General features: G+C 36.2%; 1 protein-coding gene across 1 annotated transcript in view; it reads right to left on the bottom strand.

Annotated features, from left to right (window-relative positions):
• SYNE1 (spectrin repeat containing nuclear envelope protein 1) overlaps window positions 1-27753 on the bottom strand; it is a 322973-nt gene that overhangs the window by 195981 nt on the left and 99239 nt on the right. The window contains exons 18-34 of the mRNA XM_074896543.1: window positions 26626-26828; window positions 21708-21872; window positions 19765-19917; window positions 19221-19364; window positions 18711-18884; window positions 16918-17076; window positions 14879-15043; window positions 14137-14271; window positions 13084-13242; window positions 12649-12857; window positions 12288-12396; window positions 10865-11029; window positions 8793-8960; window positions 7079-7255; window positions 5642-5782; window positions 4477-4637; window positions 1460-1610 (exon numbers count right to left, since the gene is read on the bottom strand). Of these exons, the coding sequence (XP_074752644.1) occupies window positions 1460-1610; window positions 4477-4637; window positions 5642-5782; window positions 7079-7255; window positions 8793-8960; window positions 10865-11029; window positions 12288-12396; window positions 12649-12857; window positions 13084-13242; window positions 14137-14271; window positions 14879-15043; window positions 16918-17076; window positions 18711-18884; window positions 19221-19364; window positions 19765-19917; window positions 21708-21872; window positions 26626-26828 (2738 nt within the window). The remainder of the gene's footprint in view (window positions 1-1459; window positions 1611-4476; window positions 4638-5641; window positions 5783-7078; window positions 7256-8792; window positions 8961-10864; window positions 11030-12287; window positions 12397-12648; window positions 12858-13083; window positions 13243-14136; window positions 14272-14878; window positions 15044-16917; window positions 17077-18710; window positions 18885-19220; window positions 19365-19764; window positions 19918-21707; window positions 21873-26625; window positions 26829-27753) is intronic.

Below are 27753 nucleotides of genomic sequence, written 5' to 3'. Positions count from 1 at the left end.
CTGTTGAAGAAGACCTCCAGCTATGTCTACGCATCAGAGGTTAGATGACTCATTTCACATATCACAGTTCATAAAGCTCATTTGTTCATCTGGGTTACAATGATGTACCCTAGTCCTTATCTGGAGGATTTGCTCTGCTTTATGTCTGTTCACTCAGACATTTATAAACGTTACCTGCTGACCATTTTCTTTCTGTCATGATGTTTATGTGAGGAAGAATTATGGTGGACTTTTCAGAAAATTGCAATGCAGTTTAAAAATTACTGCTTATCTGCATCTATAGCAAAGGAACAGCCTTTCTGGGAAATAAGCTTGAATGGGCTAGTAGGGCTTAAGTGAGCTCCATTTAGACAGACAAGAGCTATCACACTGTAATGCAATATTAATATCATTTGATGCACTTATTTTCTGTCTTAAACACTGGAATCCTATCCACTAACTACTGAAAAGCACACAACATGACAGTGTATGCCATGGAATAAGAGCAGTGCATATACATTATTTCAGAAAGAAACTTTTTTTGAATTGCTGTGGCGATGAAGCAAGAATTCAAGCATTGTTTTATTCTTCACTGATGAAATCAAGAGATTTTATTTCTTTGGTGTATGTAAAAGTGTGATCAAATTAAGAACAGGAAAATCTGTTGATAAACTGTTTCTGTCATGAGACAAGTGCCCTATGAGATCCTTTGGAAATACTTAGTGTTAATCTAGTCCATGGCTGCAAGCAGCTGCACACCTCCACACTTTCTGAGGAGGAAGTAGGTCACAGAATAAAGACAATGGCAGTGTGCACTGCATATTGAAAAACTCTGTCCCCTTAGAAACATGCAGTTTCAGAGAAGGTACATTTTCTTTTGTGGGAGGATATGAAGTCAGCCCTTGAAATGCAATGCTTGGACACAATATGCACTTCAGTTAGCAATATGAAACTAAACCACTATGTATCTACAGTAATGTATACAGAATTTAAGACAGTGTAAATATAATAGCAATAAATGGTATGTAGGTTTGCAAGCTACCAAGAGCAATAGTTTCTTTATTATTTCAGCATAAAAGATACACAAATCAAGTTATAACTTTAGCTTGCAAGATTAAAACCAAGATCTACATCCACTAGCTGATGTAAGTTTTAAAATAAAAATTTTTTACACCAAGTATTTATGTACACCAGTTGAGATTACTCAAAAAATAAGAAAGAGTATAAATTAAGCAATGTTTTTAACCATACACACAAAAACTCCATATACTGAAACTAAACACTAAAAGAGAAGGCAGCCTGTAAGAATTTTCCTTTAGTTTATGTAACACCTTACTGCTTGGTATATTTGTGTACAAAGTGTGCCATCATTACATCATAGTAGTTCTGAAATGTGTCAAATGTCTGTTCTCCCATTTGGCCTCCAGCAACATGACAGATAGATGGGCTTTTATTGCTAAACATAACAAGAACTAATCACCTTGATTTGGCTGATCTGTATGTCCAAAGGAGATGATGATGTTTCCAAAGTTTCCAGTTCTTTTTCTTGTTCAGCTATCCAGATGGACAGAGCTTCAAAATTATTGCCAAAATGATCCCACTTGTTTTTCACCATTTCCATGCTTTTAATACTAAAATTAACCAAATTAATTAGAGAGAATAAACAGTTTAATATAATGAAGCTGTCCATATTCTTGCTAGAATAAAATGTAACTTATTCAATCTACAGGAGGGTCATTTTAAAAACTCCTGAGTTTGGAGGACTGAGTTGTGAGCCTCAGTTCAAACTTGGCTCTCTCTTAGACTGTCCACTGAAAGTCAAACAATTATATTAGCAATAGTGGGGACACTGAGAAGTGAAACAGAGTACAGCTTCATACATCAGCTGTACATCAAGAATGTCATCATAGCAGGAAGAGAAAGGAAAAGTAACATAAATATGATTTCTATGAAATAACACGGAATTATTATTATTTTATCAGAGAACCAAAAATTGATAGTACTGAGTGCAAAGATGATAGTAATTTAGTCACTAGAATAGAATGATTAAAAACAGTGTATTGTGGATGTATCCATATTCACCAATCCTTGACTGCTTTATTAAACTTGGGGGTTTTTTATAACAGCAATCTTCCCATCTGATAGGAAGTTTGTTTTCTGAGGCAATGATTTCACATCAAGCCAAAGAATCAACAACAAGTATGTCTCAACTACCTCAAAGTTAATAGATTTATATTCTTTGAAACATACATTATAGGTATGTTAAACAGAAACAGATTATGACTGATTCTTGTATATCTTGGATAGCAAACAAAGCACCCTTCTTTTGTCACAAATAAGTCTAAGGCCCTTATAAGGCCTAACAGCATTAACTTCCAGTGTACAAGTTTCTGTCCCTTTCAAATCATTGTAAAGAAACCAGTTCTAACGTAGGCCCTACATACAGCTTGCAAAACATGCATTTTCTATTTCACTGAAAATATTAAAATTTCATCAAAAAAGTCTGAATACTACAAAATTCCAAAATACATTTTCCTTCTAAATATAGCCTTAAAAACCATTCCACATTAAAAAGTTTTTGTTTCAATTTCCTTCCCCCCCCCCTCATTAAAGCTAGAGGAAGCTTCAAGAAAAGATGTAGTGTAAAATGTAAAAATTGGCCTTTTAATATTTTCTTATTTTCAAAATGAAAAAAATATTAGCAATGTCAACAGCCATTTACTGATAAGAGTGTATTCAAATTCTTTTTTTGTAGGAAAATAAAGTGCAAAAATATTTCATTCAAGTCCAGCCCAAGGAAACAGAGCTGGAAATCAGAATCAAGGGAGCAAATCAGTGGCACAACAGCTGAAGATCCTTTGCCTTTCTATCTGCCTTCCTTATAGTTGTTAGAAAGCCACAAACTGCAAAGAATATAGTCCCAAACACACTGTACATCTATGTGTGATCTCCCGGGAAAACAGATGTGCTAAGTTTGCTCTGTAGATGTCTGTGGAGAGCTGCTCAGACTTCTCTCTCCCTTTCCTGTTCATTGGCATAGTATGTACCACTTGGAGTACCTTCACCTAAATTACTCAGCCAAGATTTTTATTGATGATGTGAGTTATAACATAACCCTTACACACTGATTATATGTTCTGTAGATTCACTAGAGTGTTGTATATATTTGCATGTTTTGCAGAAGGGATGTATTTTTTTATTATCTGTTACAGTACCACAGATATTCTGTATAATCCATACATTCAACTAAAACCCGTTTCATATTTACATTGAGAGGGGATATCGGGGATGGCTTTCATTTAAAAATAGATTAAATTATTTAAAAAGTGAATAGTAATTGTTGAAAGGATTAATTTCCTGAATTGAAAAATCACACTAATTTCCTCTCTAATATTGAATAAAATTATGTATAAAGTAAAGTATTCAGTAAGATATGGTAAAATTTGACTGCAAATCACCATAATACTTCATACTGGAAAAAGTATTATGCAAAAAAATTAGACCATCAATAATCAGAATGTTATATCTGCAGCACAAGTTAGTTATTTTGGTTTACAACTGTTCTTTTACACTGGGAAGAAAATGACACCAAATTAAAATCATATTAGCATGACAATGGTCAATAGGGGAAAAAAACGCAGTAATGTGGGCATTGCCCTTTGCTCATATCCGTATAGAGGTGGTGGTACCTGCTTAAACTTATACAGCAAATTATTCTACAAATTCTAGTAATTGCAGTAAGACAACATAGAATTGGCACATATATCCATGACTTTTGTATCAGATCTAATATATGCAAAAATACTAATTTCATATACACATATAAATGTATGTGTATACAGATAAAATGAGAATAGCAACAAGTGAAGTTGAAGTTGAGTAACTCGAGTTCAATAACTGAGTCATTTGAGAAAAGGGATTAAATTTTTAAAATACTAAAAGCTACAAATATTTACAGGACTTAATAACATTTTGTTGGAGTTTGAACTTTCAATTTTTAAACAAAATTTGGCAAATGATGCCTTTGTTTTTTTGCAGCAGCAGAAGCAGCTTTGATACTGCCCATGAAATAAAATCTGGGCATTCAGCTAAGATGAAGGCACTTCTTGACATTCCCATGGAGAAAGCAGAATACCGAAAACCAAGGCAAATATGGTGAATGTGCTGTTCTCATACTTCCACTGAGATTTTTCTTTCTAAAAGAGTCTAGTACTCAAGAATAAGTTTAATTATCCCTTCTTCACAACACTGGGGCTTAAAGATAAGTGACAGGTTAAATGTAACTAACAGTGGTGTTATAAACTACGTATTATTAAAAAAGACTGTTTATTTGCACACACTCTTTTGACATATTTGGTACTATAATCTGGTTACTATGCCACAGCAAGCTGTAAATGACGGAGCTGATGAGACGACACAAAATGCTGACAAGGTATTCTAGAAATCTGGTACAATCTTATAGTGGAGAATAAGTATTAGGACTTGTTAAGAACATACTCTTCTTCAAGAGTAACTTCCACTTTTTTCAATTGTTCTTGGATTGATTTTGCCTGCTGCTGAAGGGACTGCTTGTTCTTTGAACCAAGCTGTATCTCAGAAGAATTCTTCACCAAATTCTCAGCCTGCACTGCCATTGCTTCAGTCTGTTTAGAAAGTTCCTGTAAGGATGCAAGACACATTAATACAACTATAAGCACTTTCATGTATTTACACAAAAAGTATTTTTCCTCACAGTTTGTGGTTGGAAAAACTATCTGTGTCCTACATGTATATTTTGAATGTGTTAATACATAAAAAAAATCTCTGAAGAAAGTCATTTTCATGTCGCATTTAAGAAATGTTCATCTGAGCAACCTAGTTTGAATAAAATTTAGCAAGGGAAATTATATGTCCAGAAGTTTTTAACTCAACCAATCAAAATTTATTCTATAGCTCTTCAAGAAATTTATTTATGAATTGTGGAGGATTATATGCATCTTTATTTCAACTTTAGATCCTATCCTTTACAGGGAGGATTTTGCAGTACCTCATAGCTTGTAATCTCACTTTGTTTAGCAACTATTTTCTGTCACAAATGCTAAACCCATACAATAGAACAGTGGATTCTGAACATAAGCAAGATATGTATAATTAACAGCAGATTCATCAAAGGGTAAAAACAATGTGAAAAGCATGGCACTTAGGAAAGCCAATCACTACTATTACTTCTGTGTTAGTAAATAAAATGAGGTAGGATAATTATGTGTTACTAAGGGCAAGAGGCATGTTACGGGTTATGTCCATGTTGTAGAAGACTCTCCTTTTTCTCCTCAGGGCTTAAAGAATGCTAGTTGTCACAGTCCACATAACCTTGCAAAAGAGCACACCACTGATGTTACACCAGTGCTTGACACCGTTTAGCTTACTAGTATTGATGATTACTGATTACTTAAAATGGGAAGTCCTCAAAATCACTTTAACTTCCATACGTGCATTTAAGATGCAGATTTTGTGTAATTCTTCATGACCTTTTCATAAAATAACTTTTTACCTCTAAACAGTTTATGCAGTCTTTAATCTGTATACGCAATTTGCATCGTCATTGGCAGGAAACCATGCTCACTACATGTTAACAAGAAAGGCAGAAAGATATCTCAGTTCCTGTATTTCAGACAGTGAATACCTTTGTCTGATCCAGTTCTGAAGAGAGGCTCTCTAAACTGCTAAAGTTTAAGATACGTTCAAGTGCAGAGCTTGCTTGATTGAGGTATTTTACTACTGTTTCTTTGTCCCTTTCAAACTGCTCCCATTTATTTATTGTGACCTAAAAAACCAAACAAACAAAAACCAAAACAGGAACAGAAAGATGAAAAGATCAAAGAGGAGAAAAAAAAAAAAAAGAGTTTTATTGTAAGTTACTGAAGAAGGAAAAAAGAGAAGGATCTGACATAAAACAAGTATTCCTGAAATGCCATCTACTCTACAGATGAACCTTTTCTGAACCTCATAAAAGTTTTCCCTTGAATTTTCACTGATTCATACTGCACTCTGCGAAAAAGCACTGTTCTCTAAGGTGTCAGCAGTAATTAAATCTTATATTTTAATGTCCTATAAGAAGTCTGAAGTCATAAATGCAAATGCTTATGCTTATCGTGACAGGTAGTTCACAATATCTAAAAGGGTTTTCAAGTTCTCTAATGAAATAAATTACAGTAAAGTGGTACAAGAAAATCCCTACTCATAGGAAACTCACACATAGGAATCTATTTGTTCTTTTCTGATAATATAGAATTTTTATTAGCATACAGCATTTAATTACCAGTCACAAGAATTATGACAGCATAAACACATAATTTCTTGATTCTGAAGTAAAGCAAAGCCCAAGTTATGATTTTATATATGGGATTCCTTGGAAAATAAATTGGTTTAAGTAATAAATTCTTTACATTAAGAAGTTATTTGAGCTCTACCAATCATGTTTTTTATTCTGTGTTTTATCATGGGACCTAGTTTTGATGACTTTAAACATTTGCATGGAGTAGTGGACAGGTGGATTACCACTCTGCTTAGAGAAATGTAAAGGACAACTCAGATATAGGTGCAAGGAGCTAAAACTTCTAATCCCAGTTCAGTCGGTGATTAGTTATACAACCTGGAGCAATCTTTTTGATTTCTCTGTGACTTTTTTCTTCTTTCTTTAAATTTAGGATGACAGCATGTATTTCACACAGTAGTTATGAGGATTATATTTGCACAACATCAGGTGTTATTAATCTAATATCCAGACTCAGGACTCTCACTTACAGGGCAATGTCATCTTTAGTGACCAGGGGAGACGCCCATCTAAAAAGTTAATTCACAGATAAATTAGTTAAAATACCTATTATGACAGAATAGTTGGGACTTTTAAACATTTCCAAACAAAATGTTTCTTTATTAATTAAGAGGTATCCAGCAGCTTCAAGAAGTTTCACAGAAGTACTGATCATGAAAACCCCAAGGATCAAGATTCAGAGGTGAGAAAGTGAGCTCAGACATTTTACATTAATTTTTTTACTAATTTTTTTTTTAAAAAAAAGAAGAAGAAAATATGGGGGGTTTATTTCTACAAAGGACACACCTGCAGTTGCTCTTCACGTTTCTCCATAGTCTGCTGCATGTTTTCCAATGTTCCTTCCAACTTTAGTAAATCTTCTTGCATTATTCTGGGTAGTCCACCTTCAACCTGTAACTGTTTAGCTTGGGAAATCTGCTGTTGCACATCTTGCCTCTTTGCACGGAGTCTCCTTGTCCTTTGCTAAAAAGATTAATCCAACAGGAATGATTAGACTTTCTAGCTACGTTGCGAAATGTGCACAATGAAATCACCTTCTGCTTTTGCAGGGATATGCAATGAGAGTTACAGACAAAGGGATAAACTGCGGGAAGTATTCTTGAGTCTCATGTACTCATCAAGTATATGCCTTGGGTTCTAAAATGTGTATACACCTTTTGTGGCATACAAATGGGAGAGAAAGAGTGACCGTATGGGCATTTATCCAAAGCAACATTTCAGAAAGCAGAAGCCACAACAATTAACTGCAGCAGTATCCACAGACATACATATTCCTCACTACTGCCTGGATGCATCCAGGTCTGCTCTGCATTCTTTCAGGAATGTATCAGCCTTCATTAGAGAGCAGTAGGGGCCAAGCTGCACAACTGTTTCCTTGATGTGTTTTGCTTTGTAGCCCTATCAGAAACTCCTAAGACTACATCCTCTCTCCTGTCCTAACATGCTTGACCCATTGCCAGCCTTCCTAGGTAAGCTCACAGCTCCTCGCTCAATTCTACTCTGGGTACCTTCAGGCATTTGTCAAAGTCCGTTTTTACCTTCACAGACTCAATATCGAAAGAAGAAAAGTCTGAGAACTCAGGGAGAAGTTAACTATTCCTACTATGTCTGCTATGATGAATAAGGAATGTAGTGTATTGAAAGAACAAATACAAACCTTAATACATACAGTAGCTTTTACAAACACCAAAGAGTTTAGCTAAGACACGGGTAAGGCATAGCAATGCCTGGTCAGACAGGAAGACATGTCTGACCTTACAGAAACAGGTGTTAATTTAAAACACTTATATAATGCCCAAACATTGACAGTAAATTACTCTTATTCTTACCAGCTTTGAGCAGGCCTCGAAGTTAATTTCCCGTATCTGGCCTTAAAACCCATGATTCTTGCTGTATGGAACCCATAATATTACTGTAGTCTGTAGATGTTTTGATTTATTAACAGTGCATAAAAAATCTCCTGTTCTACTCCTACAGAATGGAGGGTCACCTGTCACTGCAGTAGCTACCTAGAAGAGGAGATGAGTCTAGGGGTACACCTCCCCTCCAGCATTGAGTTGGGGTTACATCAACGTTGCTGAAGTAAAGACATTTCCAAAACCAGGTCTGGGCCCAATTTACCACGATCAAATCTGACACGCAAACTTTAAAAAAGGTAAAAAAAGAGAGACTACATATTTGCAGAGTACACTTACCCAAAAAATTTCAAGTAACAACAGAAGCTTGGTTTTTAGGTGTCCTGTGCCCAAAAACCCATGTGAAATAAAAGGATATTCAATAAAAGAAAAACAAGCTTATCTTTGGGCATTAACATTTAAAAAATACTGAGTACTTTTTTCATTATAAGAAATCAATACTACACCATATGAGACTGTTTCATTTATAACTCTTTGAAGTTTAAATATAAAGAGTCATGCTAATGGACACAACAAAATTTTGTAATTACATAAATTCTACCTTAAACAAAAAAATCTCATATGGACATGAGTAATTGCCTTACCTGATGATGAAGTAGTAGTTGCTGAGCTTGTAACAAACTTTCTGTGTTCAAGATCTTTTCAGCCTCTGCTTGGGCTTCTTTAGAGTTGTTGATTAACTCTTCAATTGCACTTTTAACTTCTTCCTTGTACTGGACACAGTCTCCTACAGTGCCTAAATTCTTTTCAACCTACAATTACAGATAACTTGAAGCATTTCATGTTGAAGGGCATACCTATATTTCAAGGACACATTTATATCTGGAACATTTTTTTCCAACAAATATAGTAAATTGTCTAAATTCAAACAATTTTTGTCTATAGCATTCTTGACACCTTTAACTTTACACTGAAAGAGTGACTGTTGACTTAAAATGTGACCAGGCGACATTTGTCTTGTTTAGATAGACTCCCTATTAGATTGGCATATGGCAAATAGCTGTTTGTGACAGCCACTTGTTGATCACTTCGAAAATGCATGCTGTCTTAACCCTTGCAAACTGACCCAGACTCCAAAACACCTGCACTACTCAACTCACTAAAAAAATATTGCTACCTTTTGGACCTTCTAGAGCAATGCCCTGGTGAATCACAAATGTATTAAAACGCCCTGTTACTCTGGTTTTAATGACTACAATATGCATGTGGTGCAATATCCAGTGTCAGTTTGCAGAATTTTATAAAGAAAAAATATATCTATTCAACATATCAAAAACTTCTTCCTTCTTTACATGATTCAGCTGACTACTTGTATCTGATTCTCAGTATAGGCTCTGTTCCTCAGGTCCTGTGTTTTAAGATTTTAATCATGAAGTATGCTAGAACTAAGAAATTCCTTTCTTTTCTTCCTCCCTTTCTTTCTTTCTAGTCTATATTCACTTTGGAGTGTCATTCAGCTTCAAGCCATTCTCTTTCCTTTTATATAAATATTTAGCCTTTACTCTTCAAAAAACATTTCTGAACTCTGTAAATACCCAGTATGAGTCCTTGTCTAAACAGTCTCATTAGGAAGCCATAGATTTAGCTGTAAAGAGTATTCAGACTTTTAAGAATCATCAGTTTCTTAACTATAATATAAAGTTCCATTCAGGTTAGGATTTTAGATTCAAAACAAGTTTAGATTCTAGCTCTTATTTTCTTTTTTAACTTCATGAACTTGTGCTTCCCTCAGTTCTGACTTTTAGAGGAGACAAAAAGCAGAAGTACTTTAACACAAAAAAAAAAAAAAGAAAGAAAAAGTCTTACATTTTTTATATTCACTTGGAAATCAGAACATTGGTTGACCCAAATACAGTTTTAACACCACGGAAGTTTAGAGAAGTTTCAATAAATACATGAAACATTTATACATTTGGAATACTTACAAGGCCTCCACAAGAACATTAACAATGGAATTTGGTCTGAACTTTCTCAATCCTGATCTCTGTTTTCAAATAGATCTGTTCCACCTTCTAAGTATGAAGTGTTCTAAGTTTCTCCTGATCTTTCTTTTTACTGTGAAAACTGTGAAGCAATAAGTTCACTGAGACCCCACAGCACTCAAGGGTTCAGGGGATTCTAAGAGATTTTGCTTATTATCAGTTAGAAACTTCTCATGATTTCAGCAGTTACAGTATCTCACTATCATTCAGACCTCAGCGAACTGCAGTCTTTTCCTGCAAATTCAGTGCATGATAGACATCCTTAATGATATGAAACTACCTCACAGTAGATCCTTTAGTATTTCAGCATAAAAGATTAATAAATGAAGATTAAAGTCCAATTCTATATTTATTGGCTGATGTACATCATGGTTTTGCCAATATTCACGATTACCTGATTTCAGAAAATGATCTTTTTGCTCTAAAGATACTAACATTTTGAGTCCAGAAACATTTACTATGATGCTTTCTAATCCTGCAAAGGGAAAATATCCATTTTTTGTCGGCTACTTTCAAGGCTTTACTACCCAGGGAGTACAAATGAGTTTTTCATTGTTGAGTGCTTGCAGTTTAATTTAAAAAACACAGCAGGGAACTTGAGCTTATGAAGCCATGATTGATGTCATTTCATGTGACACTGTAAATGGAGAGTTCTTGTGTCCCTCATACTGTACCTCAGCCAGTAAATCTAGGAGTCCCTTGAATTCACTGGAAAGGTTACAAAGCTCATCCTCTGTCCTTTTGGCCTCCAAATCAGGACATGCTGCAGTCAAAACAGGAAGTCTAGCTTTCAGCCAGCTGTGATTTTCTCCTTGCTTGTTAATATGCTTCCTAATTTCCTATGGAAGAATCAACACATATTTTCTTCAAATAAACAAAATATATTAATAAGTTGCATTCATGGCATCAGTTCAAGGATTAGTAGTGTAAACATATTTTTCTGTTTGCATAGCCTATCTGATTCTGTTCCAGTCAACAGGTAGATTTTTGCATTTCTTCCACAGACTTCACTACTACTTATTAGACTGTTCTTTAACAAGTGGTAGTGGAACATTTTTTCCTCACAAACTGACTTTTTATCTACAGATAGATAGATACATGGTAGATACCATGTGTATGTTTTCCACATATTGACCAAATTTCTTAGTTAAGATTTAAATCCTAAATGCTGATTTTCCCAAAGTCATAAAACTTCCAAGTCCCAAAAGGCTTCAAGTCCCAGAAACTTTATGTCCGAAAGACATAAAACTTCCAAGCGGTATAAGGTTTTGTGTATTTGTTTTCCTATTTAAGTAGCTCTTCTATTTATATCTCTGTGCAAGTGCTGATGAGAAGTTGCCAGCAGTGAAACTGGATGCGTAAATCAGACTTTTTGGAGCAGAGGCACCCATCAAGATAAAAGTCTATCTGCTTTATCGAGGTCATCTTAATTACATTTAGCCTCACAACCTGCTCATGACTTTCACACAAACTCCTAACATTATGTGACATTCCTGGCTTTGCTCCTGGTATGCAAAATAAAGAAATAAGGGTCAAGCTAGGTCCCAAGTGACACAATAAATTTTTGCCTAGAGCTAATCTAATGAAACAACTCAATCTTCAACTTTTCTACCACTTCTGTTACCAGTCACCAATACAAAAGTGAATGGTAGAATATCTTTGCCTCCCCTGTTGTCCTATTCTATAAGAGAATTTTTATTATAAAAGCTTTTCCTAAACATAAGACAGTAACTTGATCCTTCAAAAACACACAGTCCAGAAATTTTGGCTTTTTTTTTTTTTTTTGCACAGAACTTTTAACTGTGCACACAGCAGGATGAGGAGCAACTATTTTTTTCTATCTGCTTCTATAATTTGGACATTTTGAATATGCAGGTAAAGGGATCTGCCATTCTCGACATTATTAAAAGTAGGAACTTTTGCCACACAATGCTGCATATGGAACTTTCTCCTGGAAATATTTTTAAGAATATCAGGAATCAGCAGAGCTACTATGGTCTCCATAGTAAAACAGTTGCACTACTTCAGTATACAGTTTTATCCAGAGTGCCAGTAGCAATGACTGTAGCTTTGTTAGAATATAAGCCAAGGGCTCACCCCCACAGATGCTTTAAATTGCTTGTATTTGGCAGTATCATTAACACTTTCCTTTATCTTCTTTAGCTCTCCTTCTGTTGACAAAATCCAATTTGCCAATTCAGAAAATCTGAAATGAAACATCACATAATGCAAAGCAACGAAAAAAGTTACACAAAAATTGCCTCCACTGAATTGTAACCTGTTAAATTTAAGTCAAAAATTATAAAATCCACTCCAAAACCCATTATATTTTGTGGAGTTACTGTATAAAATATAGCTAATAACACTGTACAATTTTTTACATGGTACTGATCTATAATGACAGAGGAGTGAGCACATATAAGGCTCTATGAGACCCAGTTAGCAATTGAGCTGACACCTGTTTTTGTAGCTCTTCCAGGTGTCTGAGCGCTCTGTTAACTTTACGTATGTGCTGTCTATCTGGGATTTGAGGTCCTTCAGGATTCGTTGGCTGCTTTCCAATGTAGCCCTCACTGGATCAGAAACTGGCAGTTTTTGGCACAGTTCTTCAATCCGTTGTAGCCTTTTCTCACAGAGACGGTAAGATCCCTTGTCACCGAAGAACAACTGATGAGACACAAAGCAGAAAATACAGATTGGCAGAAATCACAAAGCATATCTATCTTCTAGTTATAAATCATACTAAACTCAAAGCAAAATCTTTGTTAAATGTCCCAAGGATTGATTTATTTGTGCACAAAGTGTTTTGGGTGCAAAGAGTTGGTCAGACCTGTTTATTTTGACATTGAAATGTATTTCTGTAAATGCCCATGTGGTGGCATATAATTCATACCATGTGTTCCTCGATCATCTTTTCATTGCCTTCTCTTGATAAGACCTTGTTCTGTCGAACTAGTTCAGCTTTGCACTCCTCCACTGTGACCAGGAACTTGCTCTTCTGTACTTCAACCTTCAAGTGGATCAAATGATACGGGGCCTCTGTTTGAAGATCCTACACACCCACAGGAGCAGTAAACAAGCACAGAGATAAAACACTACTCCTATTACCTCAGTGTGAAGTTACTACAAATAAATTATCTAACAACTGCTAATATAGACAATAAAGCATATATATGTATGCACAGATGCAGATTTCTCTGTATTCATTTAAGTAAATAAAACAACTCTGTTACCAGTATTTCTTAGACATATCATAAGGTCCTAAGTTTTGGGGGACCAGAATATGTATGTATAAGGTACATTATAGGGACATCTTGATTCTTGGCAAGATATACCAAATATTTCTGTATAAACTAATAAAGCAAACAATAATAGTGAAGGTATATTCACAACTACTTCCAGAGGTCCCTCCTGTTTGTGTGCTAGTGAGAAACCTCTCATCCTTCACTCCAGCTTTGACCTGCAACATGCTGTAGCAGGCAGAAAATTCCATAGCTTATAAACAGTGTTTGTTCAGTTGTTAGAACCTTTGGCAGAAGACACAATTTAATAAACTGATAGCCTGATCTCTTACAGATTTGTTTTATTAAGGTTGAAAAAGTAACTGCAATTATCCAACATCATCATAAAGTAAGAAAAGCTAGCACCTATTCTCAACAAATGTTCTTAACACAGGTATCATTATGGCAGTATGTAGAGGGAGAAATTAAGGTTTCATAATTAATTTATCACATTTCTTGATTTTTGACCACTTAACTGGGCTTTTTCAAGAGGGTATTTGTGATGGAACTGTATCTAACATTGTAAAATACATATTTTTCCCAATTGTTCAGGATGCCAAATAATACAACTTAGGTATTTTATTTTTTTTCAACATATAGGTCATGCAGAAACATTCTGAAGTTGAGACCTACAATTTCCAGAGACATCATTCAATGTCACTAACCTTCCACTGCCTGTGGAGTTTTCTTACAGCATCCTGCAGGTTGTGTTGTTCTTGTTCTGGGAGGATGTCAGTAAGTTCATCGCATGCTTTCAGAAAGGCATTTAGGACTCTCTGATCCAACTGGTTAAAGAATTCCTGAAGTTAAGGCAGAAAGTGAGATGAGGAGATGAATCTGGTTATTAACACGGTAACCTGGCAATTTGAAGTTCCCTAACACACTGTGAATTTCAACGTTACTTCTGCTGCATAGAGGAATTGAAGTTTGAACTGAGGAAGGAACTATTTCTGGCTATTTAAAGTCCAGAAAATTAATTTATTCTCAGCCAGTACATTGAGATGATATTTTAACAAGAATACATTATAAAGCTACATGCATAAGTAATGGTTATAATACAGAGACAGGTATTAATCTCAAAGAAAAAACAAACAAACAAACAAACAAAAAAACCCAGAGGATGCGTGGGACTGGCAAAATATAGTGTCCTCACTCTCAATGGTTCTACTGGCAAAATCACTCTAATTTCTAGAGGGTCTTCTCTCTTCACCTTCTGACTGCTTACATTCAGCAAGACGAGGGGTGATCTTTTTTCCTTTCTGTTAATTCAGTCATAAACATTAGTTTGACCTGATACGATTTCTATATGTGAAAGAAATCCACAAAAATTTTAAAATTAAGTAGTCTTTTCACTTGTATGTCATGCACTCAAAGATTTCCACGAGGAAGGTCAGAGAATTTACTCACGCTATGTTTCCTGAGAAGTTCTTCAGGATTTCCTTTTTCTTTTAAGCAACAATTGGCAATCTGTATTACTTTCTCCAATTCTGCTCTAGACTCCTCAAATTTCTTCATCAAACGGCTATTTGCTTCTATGTTTTTTCTCCAGTCACCAGCTTTCCTGACCATATTCTGAGTTATAAACAAAGAAAATGAGCTGGCAGTTTCTCACTGATTTTTATTTGCTCTCTTTTACCATGTTCTTACAAAAAATGCCTTTGATTGATGTCATCCTTTCAAATATATGCCATTCACAAGTGCTTCTCCCTTCCATGTTCCCATTTTCCCAGTTTCTAATACTTATACTAGGGCTTGTGCTAATGTCATCCTTCATATGAATATAAATGGGTAGCTACCTAATACAGATGCCTCTGATACCTTTAGAATGCCCCTGCCATTTGGCTAATGTTTCTTTCCTAAAGCCTGCTTACAAATGTAAAGTGCCTGGTATGGCTAAGAGCTTGACATTCTGTTTTTCCTAGTAGCAGACTACCTCCCTCTACATGACTCTCTGTGTAGGTGTTTGACCTTTGGATCTCACCAGTTTCATGCTACAGGTCGTCTGACCTGGAGGAAGTTTGTACACACTAGTGGGTCAGATAAACAACCAAGCAGAAAGCTGATAAAGTGAAAGACAGCAAATCTTGTGGTTTAGTTGCTACTCTGAAATAGTCTCGTTTTGAAAATTTACTCACAGCTCTTCATTATTCTGCTTTGTAGTCTGTCCAGTCCACTTCAGTATCAAGTGGTTAAGATTCCATAAGCAAGTAACAAAATTTACCAGGAGAAACGTACAGTTCACCAGTTCAGTTGCAGCACGGTAATTCCAGAAATGCTTACTAACCATAAACTTTACCATCCTCACTGATTACAAAGCCCAGTGTAAGGAAATGTAATGATTTTACCCAGTGAACTAATCAAATTTGTAGTTCTCAACTTAAACATCTTTCTAAGCCTTTTTAATTTTTCCTGATTAAAAATTGTGTATAAAAGTAGAATCATATAGGAATGTATTCATTATGTGAGAAAATGCCAGTTTCCAGATCCATAAATATTTTAGCTCTAGGTATGCCACATTTTATAGGGTTATGCCATGTTTTCTAGGTTTATTTTCTAACACAAAAAGAGATAAATCACCATCCATCTTTATAGGAACAGAATAATTAATGCGTAACATGGTAAATTTATCAAGCTACAACTGCATCTGCTTCTGCTATTATAAGCTAAACTTAAATAATTGATTTCTAAATTGTAAATCAAAACCCACTGATCTTTAATTATAAGCCACAAAATACAACATAAATTTTGAAATCCACCTTTCATGGACAGCTCTTTACTGAAAACAAATCTAACTGAAGCCAACATCTGGAGATCTGACTCCAAGATAATGGTTAATTTCATGCTAGAGAGGGGCTAGACGGGGGCTGGGTAGCCCTGAAAATATCAATAATAATAATATATATATATTAACAACATAGAGATCTAAACATAACAGGATTATAGCCCACAGTAAACATCTTTACATTAAAAAAAGCTAATACATATTTGCAATTTTCTATATTGACAATCCACTGCATTTTCTGAGGAAATACAAAGTCCAGCAAAATTTCCCATCTTCCATGCTTTGTGTGAAAGGGGATGTATGGGAATATGGGAGCAAATAATTAGCCAAGATAACAAAGTCAGCAGAAACAAAAAGCAGTGCAGCCCTATCAGGTGGATTTCAGGTTCCTCACTGCCAAGAAGCCTGAATGTGAAAGTTCTCCTTAAATCCCAGGTTCCTCTGAGGCAGGCTCGCCTTTGAATAACTGCATGAAAAAGGTGACCGACAGTCCCCGGACCACTTATTACCTAATATAGACAAATCCTTAATTAATAACCTGACACTAGAGAGGAAAGCTCTCTATGACGTTAGCTACGGCGTGATGAAATGGAGATAAGGTAGGATGGATTAGCTGCATATGAACAAGACTTCAAAAATATGCACAAAGGTATGACATAATTACCTGAAAAGTAATCTGAACTTGTGTAACTTTCTTCTGAAATGTTGACTGATGGAAATGCTGTAACACTTCACTCGAAGCCACACACTGCAGGATACTCTGACTATTTCTCTCAATCAAAGACAAATCTTTCTTGCAGTTCTCTTGGTAAGCTACCAGATCCTGAAAGAAAAAAACATATATCCACACTGGCCAGGGACAAAGGAGAGAAAAGTTTGGCAGAATAACAGGAAGATATTTTCTGACAATTAGAGCAAAAGGGACAAGGTCAAACCACCACAACAGACTACACAAAGTGTTATATGGAATAACACAGATCACACAACTTTCTCCTTTTATGGAGAGTCTTGTACCCAAATAGAACTCTAGCTACCTATAAAAAAAGCTACCTATAAAAAAAGGATGTGTATCCAAGCCTTGTGGGGTAGTTTTAGAGAATGCAGGCCAATACATTATTCTGTGATTTAATTTTATGGGATGTCTATGTTGTATAATTGTAAGTAAGCAGCAGTGAAAACAATAGCCATAAGCATGACAACTCTCAGTAGAAGGTTGGGATGTTAAGGGAGAAGAAAAGAAAACATGCATGAAGTTGCACAGGCTGAAAAAGCAGCTTAAAAGATCCTGTGGCGAGGAAATTCTTCTGCTATTGAAGGAACACTGTATTCCTCATCACAAATCTCTGTTTACTCTCTGATCAGCAGAAACCAGCACCCTCCATATAACAGGAGATTTTGGTTCCTTGGTTGGCAAGTAACTGCAGAAGAAACATGTCTTTTTATTGTGATGTTCTGGGGCTGGTTAACCTTCAGAAGCAGAAGAAGCTCTCTTACGAGCTGCTCCTTAACCCACAGGTTGGATGTATGACTCAGCTGATGTTCACAAACAAAAGAGGATTTACTGAGGAAGATAAATGGACTGTCTTGATGCAAGCTCACCAGATAATTTTTTACCCAAATACAATCAAAGCTTGAAGTCACTGCAAGAATAGACCCTTCTTGTTGAATTTTTGGGCCAATCTCCAGAGTCATTATGGGCTTGAACTAATTTTCATATATATACATATACACACACACACGTGAAATTAAATCTCTTTCTTCCTTTTTTTTTTTTTTTTTTAAAAAAAAAGGGACTCTAAATGGCTTTGAAAGACTTCAGTTTCCCACAAAAAATCCATTTGATTATATTACCTGTCAAATCCAACTCTAATGAAACATGTACATTAATTTTGAGGGACTATTTCTAGGCTATATACTACACATACACAAGGATAAATGCCAACTCCTATGCAAGATCCTCATATTTTCATTTATGTTTCCTAGTGAGTTCTGAATTCTTACAGAATTAAATGTTTATTGGTCAGGTAGAAAAGTTAATGTTCTACTACAACGTACTTCAGAGAAACCACTTCCAGACTTCTAAGAAGCTTCCATAATTGTCCAAGAAAACCTAGGAAAGTTCCTGATCATGTTATTTCATCTGCTTAATAAAAAATCCAATATATTTCTGATACTTCAGTTCAATTTCCATTAGATAAATTTTTTTTAAAAGTTTCATATTTACTTTTTGGATCTAAACCATGGCCACCAGGAGGTAACACAAGTTTCAGTCTTTGTATGTTTATGCCTAGCTGACTTTAGGATAGGTTATGCTAGAAGGATAGGTTTAGGATAGGTTTGTTGCTAGAATATGAAGAAACATTTGCTCAGCTTACCGTGTTGCAGTCCAAATTCCTAGAAAGTTAATTGTAAATACTCAGAGGCAGCAAATCTTTGTAAGATGGTTTTGAAACTTACTTGGGCTTTTTGTTTAAGAACAGTTGTAGGTTGTGCTTCAGGATCCAGGATAGAAATTATTTCATTAACTTTTTCAAGAGATTCATAAAAATGTGTGATCTGTTTCTCCAGTTCTTCCAGTGGAGACAGCAGACGCTGGCATTCATACAGCAAGGCACAGGAATACTCCTTAACCTTTGGCCATTTTAAAGAAAAATAATTATTTTAAAAGTTGTAAAATTCAATAAATAGCAGATTCCTCTGCATGTGGGTTTATATAGTTGCTGCCTGCCTCTTTTAAGATACATCAATCCTGATCTTGTATTACTTCTTAAAGAAAATAATATTAAATTTAAGGATGGTAGTCTTAAAGTCTAAAACAAGTAACATTTTCTCCACCCTGAAATACTATATGTTACTATAACTATATATATGCTCAAATGCATATATCTGAGCAGTTATGTTGGGAAGCTTACTATTTATTAGTTCAAGAGTCAACCACATTTGTATTAGAAAAAAAAATTCAGACACCTTGCTCAGCTGCTCTTTGATTCTTGTCAGAGTTCCAAGCATTTCCTTCACCTCTTCTTGGGAAACTTCTTTTGTAACAAGTTGTGCTGTTCTTGCAACCATTTTGTACTGAGATTCCATTGCAGGCAATTTCTGCTTAATATTCTGAAATAAATGTTTCAAAAAATATTTCAACAACAGCATTCATGGGAGATACAGGTCTGTTCTCAAGAGATAGAAGATATATATTACAATTATCAATTGTTTTCATGAAAACTGCCAAAAGGTTACAGTCAGATCACCTGACTGTGATTTGAAACTACACAGAAAGAAACATCCTGTGAGACAGTGTTTTGAAAAAGTGCTCTAGAAATGTCACTCGTAGAAAACAATGATTTATATTAGCTATGGCAGAAATTATAAAAAAAAGCACCACTGGTTAAAAAAAAAAAAAATAAAAAAGAAAGAAAGGAAATAAATACTAAAATAATTTTATGCTCTCTAAATTAAATAGTTACAAGTTTCTCTCTTATGAAGGAGAACGAAATGGAAGGAAGACACTTACTTCCAAATCTTGTATGAACATTTTGACATCAAGGAAGGATACTTCTACAGGGACTGAAAGTTTCCTGTTGCTTCCATCAATAAAAGCTGTCAAATGGGCAACACCATCCAAGTATTCTTTCTTCATTTTGTCCAATTCATCTGCTCGAGCATACTAAGAAAATGTAAAGTAAAAAGAAAAAAAAGAAATAACCACCCCAAATGAGATATTTGGTAATTAAGTAATGACTTAAGAGAATTAGCAGGTTTTCAGTGCAAATGTTTCCTGGAAAAATTGTATTCAACAAAATACAAAATAATGGAAACTAATCTTCTAAATTAGTTAGACACTAATCATCTGCATCAGTCTCAATAGTGCTGATACTAAAAAGAACAACATTCATATATCAGCCTTTTTAAAGTTTTGGATTATCTGGAGAACACCAAACTCTCATATGTTTCCAACCTAGAAGCAACATCTCAATTCATTTCTCATTACCTACAGTATCAATTTTGAAAATTCAGCAAAGAGAATAGAACACGAAAAGCCTAGAAAAACTGAAGGATAAAGGAAATTTCAACAAAAGAACTACTGGTTGGAGGAAGGGGAGACAGGTTTTAGAGAGTGGAAAGAGCTATATGACAGAAATGGTGAAAAGCCAGTGAGCAAAACCATATAGCCAGCACATGAAAGAAGCTGCATAAGTAGGGGAAGAGACATTTACATCCTGGGCATTACCGTTTCCACAGTGAATCACCCTAAACATCATCACCAAATAAAGCTTGACAACATTCTAGTCAACAGTTCGGAAAAGTTACAATAAAAAGGGGGTGATCATTATTGGCTTTTCCATTTAACTTGACTGTAGTGGAAATAATCATACCAGTAAAAAAAACAGATTCAGCATCTTCAAATAGGCAACTGCTATTTAAAAATTACTGGAAGGGGGAAGTATCATTAGATGTGTATGGACTATAGCAAAGATATTTTCTAATGTGTTTATAAGGTGTGAAACACTTTTGTGTAATTTTATCCTACATCTTCCCTTCGCTTTTAAAAGAACAAATACAGAAACAACACTTCTTTTCCAATCAGTTCAATCTCTTCCACCAACTAAAGAGTACGTTTTTTTCATTTACTATCAGTGCCTCCTTGTGCACAAGATAGAAGTAATGTCTGACTAATTTGGGGAAAGTATTTGTTAATTAACCTGTATTGTACCTGCTTATGGTTGGAGTACAGTAATTAAATGCAACTTTCATAAAAGGATATTAAAAAATTCACTTTCACCTTTTCCATTGTTTAGTTTTAGAGCTTACAATAACAATAGCTACTTAAAACCAATAATTTTCTTTGAAGAACAGTAAAGGATATCATAGAAGTAGACTCATGTAATGGTTTGGGCTGAATGTGACTTTAAAGACCATCTAGTCCCAACCCCCCTGCCATGGGCAGGGACACCTCCCACTAGACCAGGTTGCTCAAAGCCCCGTCCAGCCTGGCCTGGAACACTGCCAGGGAGGGGGCAGCCACAACTGCTCTGGGCAACCTGTTCCAGTGTCTCACCATCCTCACGGTGAATAATTTATTCCTTATATCTGATCTAAATCTACCCTTTTTCAGTTTAAAACCATTACCCCTCATCCTGTCACTACACTCCCTGATAAAGGGTCCCTCTCTATCTCTCCTGTAGGCCCCCTTTAAGCATAAATAATATTTACTGTATCAAGACAGGAGACCGTAAAGAAAAACTACAGCTTATACTAGCTGAAAATGTCCAAAAATAAAAATAAGAAGCTGTATAACCAAAATATAAATAGGGATTAATCTCTAATTTAAATAATGATGAACAGTTAGGCACTTTAGTAAGTTGTCCGGTCGTCTTGTTAATGGGGCAAATCTGTCTTGCTTGCATGGAAATGACAAAATAAATCTTTAAAAGTAACAACAGCAAAAACACATACCTGTTTAACTTGCATAAACAATTCTCTCCATCTTCCATTTAGTAACAGAAGCTGCTGTTTTAGGTCTCTGGAAATGGTCTCATCACACGTTTCAATCAGAAAATTACCAGCATCATTCATGGCTGTGTGCTGTTGGATCCAGTGAGGTAAATGCCGGAAGAAATCCTGAAAAAGAAAATTAAAACAGCTTTCCAAAACCTTTTCAAACAGTCTTTAAAATTTTATAACCAGATTGATAAAACCCTTTGAACAATTATCCTCTGAAGCTCTTCATATTGGATATGCCATATTAGAATTTTAAAGTCTGTGAACACAATCTATGGATTTTAAAAATTACCACCAGTTTACTTATAGCTCAGTTTACTCCACTGAGTAGCTTCACTTAAACTACTGGAACTCCTCCTTAAAAAAAGCTCCATTACTGATAGCACTGTTAAGGCTCATCTCATTTCTCTCTTGTCTTGAAACAGTATGGGCTGATGATAACTTTGGCCATATACAGACTGTAGAGAGATTCTTCCCCTTCTGTGAACTATATGCAGCTTTCCATGGTGTGGCATCCCAGAAGACCTGGAGACTGAATCTTTATCACTGCTTCCTCCTATCTCAGAGTAGGTATGTGGGGAGGGGAAAGGGAAGGTTGTCACTGATTTTTTTCCCCTGTTCTAGTGAGAGAGCCTAAAAACCCCAGACATAGTGCCAAATGCTTCTGTGCAACTTGTAGGCAGGTACACATGCATAAATTGGTAGAGAAGACAAACACCAGCTCCCTCCCTTCCTTTTTATTCTTAAGGGGGATGGGCAATTGTTCCTAAGGCAGGTGTCTCTAGACACTGTAAGTGCAGCTATGCCAATAAACAAAACAGGACTCAGTCACTGTCCTGTGATTGTCCACATTTTCTCTGACAGAGTTTTGGCTTGTCCCTGCTACCCTTCCTCCAAACAATGCACGATTCAATGGATGGCACATGGCAAGGTCTGTTCCCGAGACTGAATCTTTCTTTCAGGGGAGAAAGAGCAGTCACAAGGATACAAGCTGAACTTGGTGCTCAGGACTAAGTAATGGGCACTGACACATTTTATTTATGACTATTGATCTACCCTATAATTCCAAGATGCTTAATCTGACAGTGACAGTCCCATGCAATCCTTTGGTCAGGGGTAGATGTGAAAATGTCCTATCCTACTGTCAGTTATCCTAAGTTTCAGAGATACAGTTTTGAAACTTTATAGTTTATACTTATCGTAAGTCATATCCATGTAAAAATTCTGATACAACCAAAGAGAAAACATCAAATGGGTGGATACTGCTCAAATTTGTTGAAGAGAGAATTGAACATGTTTTAAATTCCCAAATCTGAGATCAGTAGAGTACAGGTTCTCTGTACTGATGTATCAGTAAATAAATGTCATCTTCTCAGTAAATTGCACGTGCAGTTTGAATCTTGTAATTGTAGTGGAGCACAACCCTTGCTTTATGCAAAGGCTACCCTATGTGAGCACATCCAAAAGAAATTAAGTCTACTGAATCTGGCACTGGTCAGTTCTCTAATGCTCAGACTCACTAGAGGTCAAGAAGGAAAAACCACATGGAGTAAACTATTCGCATCCTCATTCCTGCATACCTATTCCCACAAACCATTACCCGCCTCAGACCCTGATGTGGAGTCTCTGTTTCAGAAGCCAACCTAAAGCATGTATAAAACTTGGACAAGTTTGGAAGGTACTTTGAAGCACACCTCATTCTCAATTAAAACAATGTAGTTGTTTTTAAGGAAGTATCCACATGAGATCTAGAAACCCTCCGATACCCTTTGGTATCAGAGTTGTTGGAGAAAAGCGTGGTAGAGTGCAGTTACAATGGGGTTATGTTGGGAATTGCTTAAGAGGTACTGCAGGTAAATAAAGGAGTTGTAGAAGGAGCAGTACTTTGTGGTAGTGGGCTGGGTTTGTGTGTGTGGTGGGACTTTTAGTAGTCGGGGAGGGGGCTACAGCAGTGGCCCCTATGAGTAGCTTCTCAAAGCTCCCCTGGCTCCAAGATGGACCCACCTCTGCACCAAGGCCAAGCCAATTAGTAACGGTGGATGCACCTCTGTTATAATATATTTAAGAACGGGAATTTGGGAGGAGGAGTTGGAGTTGTGAGGAGGAGTTGCAAGAAGACTATCTGTGCAAACACCGAGGTCAGTGGAAGAAAGGAGGAGGAAGGGGGAGAGGTGTGCTGGTGCATTCCCCTCTGCAGGCTGGGGTGAGACAGCAGGGCTGCCCCCACCACTCATGGAGGTCCACAGTGGACCAGATGCTGATCTGCGGCCTGTGGAGGAGGCCACACCAGAACAGGTGACTGCTCCTGAAGAAGGCCGGGACTCTGTGGGAAGAAGAAGCCCCTGCTGTTGTAGTTCAGTGATGAGAGGACTGCAACACATGGGAGCAACCTACACCAGAGCAGTTCAGGGAGAGCTGCAGCCCATGGGAAGGACTCATAGAGAAAGTCTGTGGAGGACTGTCTCCCATGAGATGGGAACTATGCTGGAGTAGGGAAAGAATGGGAGGAGTCCCCCCTGCTGAGGAGGAAGAAGCAGCAGGACTGATAGCACCCCCCCATTCCCTGCCCCCTGTGCCATTGAGGGACAGGAGGTAGAGATACTGGGTGCAGAGCTGAACCCGGGAAAAGGGAGGGGTGGGGGAAGGTGTTTTCAGGATGTGGTAATGCTCCTCATGGTCCTACTGCTGTTATTGTTGTTAGTGTCTGAATTAAATGTATGTTCTTTTTTTCTTTTCCTAAAAAGTTTGTCTTTTGCCTGTGACTGTAAAGGGTGATTCATCCCTCTCTGTCCTTATTTCGATTCCCAAACCTTTTGACCTTTTGCTTTATTTTTCCCTTTCCAGCACTTGGGGTGGAGGAGGGGAGAGTGAGCAGCTGCATGGTGCTGTTTCCCTCTGAGTTCAAACCATGTCAAGTGGAAAAATCCAGCTGCATACTGATCTTTTTTGTAAGATCTGTGCTACAGGTTCACAATAAGGTTTCTGAAAACAGAAGCCAATGAGAATGCCAACAAACCACTTCCTTTTGCAAAAAGAAGAGTGGTACTTTCTGGGCTTGAAATCATACAGAGATAACGTAACGAAGAAGAAAACATGACAGCATGGTAAGGGGCTACTATGGTCTTTGCCTAGGATAGAATATGGTGGGTTTTAGTAATGCAGGTAAGGTGTGCAAATGAGCGTCATTGAAATCTTTGTATCATATTACTAATATATTTGTGGTTTTACAGAAAAAAAAATTTGGAAATGTTTAAAAAGGTTTCCAAGCACTATTCTAAGAACTATTCTAAGCAATAGTTATCATGTGTCACCTGGGATCCAAATGCTTGTGCCTGATGGCTGCATAACTATTAATTGTACAAATTAATATAAGTATGGATTTTCTTTTTAATAACCAAATATTAAAAATGCTAAATCAGAACTATCCTTGGAACTATATAAGTGAACATTATTGCTGTGGAGTGCTAGATTCAACATTAATAGTAGAAGCAACTTTAAAAATTTGCATCTCAGTCTACGGGCTGAGAAAGTTGGTGTTGCTCAGCCTGGAGAAGAGAAGGCTCTGGGGAGACCTTATAGAGGCCTCCCAGTACTTGAAGGGGGCTGCAGGAAAGATGGGGAGGGACTCTTCATCAGGGAGTGTAGTGATGGGACAAGGAATAATGGTTTTAAACTGAAAGATGGTAGATTTAGATTAGGTATATGGAAGAAATTCTTCACTGTGAGGGTGATGAGGCACTGGCACAGGTTGCCCAGAGAAGCTGTGGCTGCCCCCTCCCTGGCAGTGTTCAAGGCCAGGCTGGACGGGGCTTTGAGCAACCTGGTCTAGTGGGAGGTGTCCCTGCCCATGGCAGGGGGGTTGGGACTAGATAATCTTTGAGGTCCCTTCCAACCCAAACCATTCTATAATTCTATGATTCTATGATTTTGAACACTGCCAAGTTACTTAAATAAAACATATACAAGGAGCTAAGATTAACCCGATCATCTGAGGTCATCCTTCCTTCTCAGTAATAATAACTGTTGGTATTTATATTATGCCAGGCTATTGAAACATTTCCACAGGCTTATTTTAATTTTAAAAGTGTATTCTATTCTTTTACATCAATTTAAATTAACAACTTTTTACCAAAATGATACTGTTCTTTCATGTAATATGAAATGCTCGTTCCTGACCTGATGTCAGTTTGACATCTTACAGCTCATGAAAACCATACTTTGGTGTTAAGACCTTTATAGCTGCTATGTTGGGACTGGGTGAAAATGTAGCACCTATTAAATGCAGCATTATTTAATTAGAACAGAAAAAAAAAACACAACAAACCAGCAAAACTATCTTTATGACTGCAGGTCCCTGAAAGGAACTGTCTAAAAGATTTCTAAAATACCAAGAAAATGGAAAAATTATCCATCAAACATAACAACACATATTAATAATGTCTTGTGAAGGCAACTAATTTAAATCTGTCATCTATATGGTAGAAACATCAGTGGATAAAATACTTTTCTTTAAGTGTCTTTATACACAGCAAATAATGATGCACTTTGGCATTAAGAGCTGTATTTGCCTTTGAGTGAATCATGTAACATTCCTATCTCTGAGCAATACCACTGCCCTATATTCATGTCAAAGATGCTTCTAACCATGTTATCACAGATGATGCCTTCCTTCATTGTGTATAAATATATGTCTGTACATGCTGTACATGCAGACATTGAAACAACACCTATGATGAATGTAGGCAGTATGCCAGAAACAGAAAATCTCTCCCTCTTGTATGAAATTTTGAAAAACAAATTAAGCAAATTCAAAAACACCTGCCACATTTCATAATTTACGAAATAGTCAGATACATACGCTATTAGTGCATACCTTTTTAGACTGTTCAGGCTCATTCAGCATTTTTTCAGCATCTTCCAGCCAAGCTTGTAGACCTGCCACAGTGCTGCTATATCTGTCCCAATTTGCAATTACTTCTTCCAACATGCTTCTTACACTTCTCACCTCTACCGACAGGTTTCTCCACTGCGCTGTTGTTTCATTCATGAATTTCATTACATTCTCAACTTCTTCCACTAAGATACAGGAAAGACATTGATTATTTTGGTTCACTGTTATTTCTGTAAAGCTTTAATTTATGTTTTGTTTACCCGTTCTCAACAGGGAATTATATTTTACTTCAACTGCTATTTCAGTAGGCTTTTATATACGTATGATCAGTTCACAGACCAATTCAAGTGCAAAATTACAACTGAGAAATTAAACCTGTGAATTAAAGACTAAGGAAAGTACATAAACCAACTGCTATATTAAAACAGTCACTGCTATTCAGTGTGGTGTTCATTTCTAATTTGTAATAAAAGAAATCAAGAAAGAAAGTTTCCTTTAAAAAGCCCAAAATAATAGAGATGTATAATGTACAAACACATATTACGTCTACATTGAAAAGTACTGAATAAAATTCTGATCTTCCTTTCACCAACTTTAAATACAAACCACCGCTAACTGTTGCCATTTAATTTTTAGTATTTTCTTCACTGCAATAAAAGAACAAGTGTGTCCTCATTCCAGAAGAAAAAAACAGAGAGAAGAAAAAGGACACAAGCAAATACCAAGACTTCATGAAACATGCAGAATATAGATAATCTAAAAAACATTTTTTAGATAAGGTGTCCTCTAATTTGCACTGCTGTTTATAAATTCATAAATGTGAGTTGCTGTCCTTTAGAAAATAATTTGCTATTGGACTTTTTTAATAGCACCGAATAAATCTATTAATTTTACTATTTGTAAGAATACCTTGTAAAAAATGTTTACTTTTGTAAAATGTGTCACCATCATCAATTTAAATTTCACAACAAAAAAAGATATCCATTTTCTCTCCCCATCTGCTAACCACTTCAGTAGCTGCAGCAATCCTCCACAGACTTTTATGTTAAATGTTATCTCCTCAGCAGACATTAAAGTGATCTCATGTCTGTAACTATCTAGGTCAAATAT

This window comes from Athene noctua, chromosome 1, assembly GCF_965140245.1.
Source record: "Athene noctua chromosome 1, bAthNoc1.hap1.1, whole genome shotgun sequence".
NCBI classification, from domain to species: Eukaryota; Metazoa; Chordata; class Aves; order Strigiformes; family Strigidae; genus Athene; species Athene noctua.
This window is presented reverse-complemented; position numbering and strand designations above follow the sequence as displayed.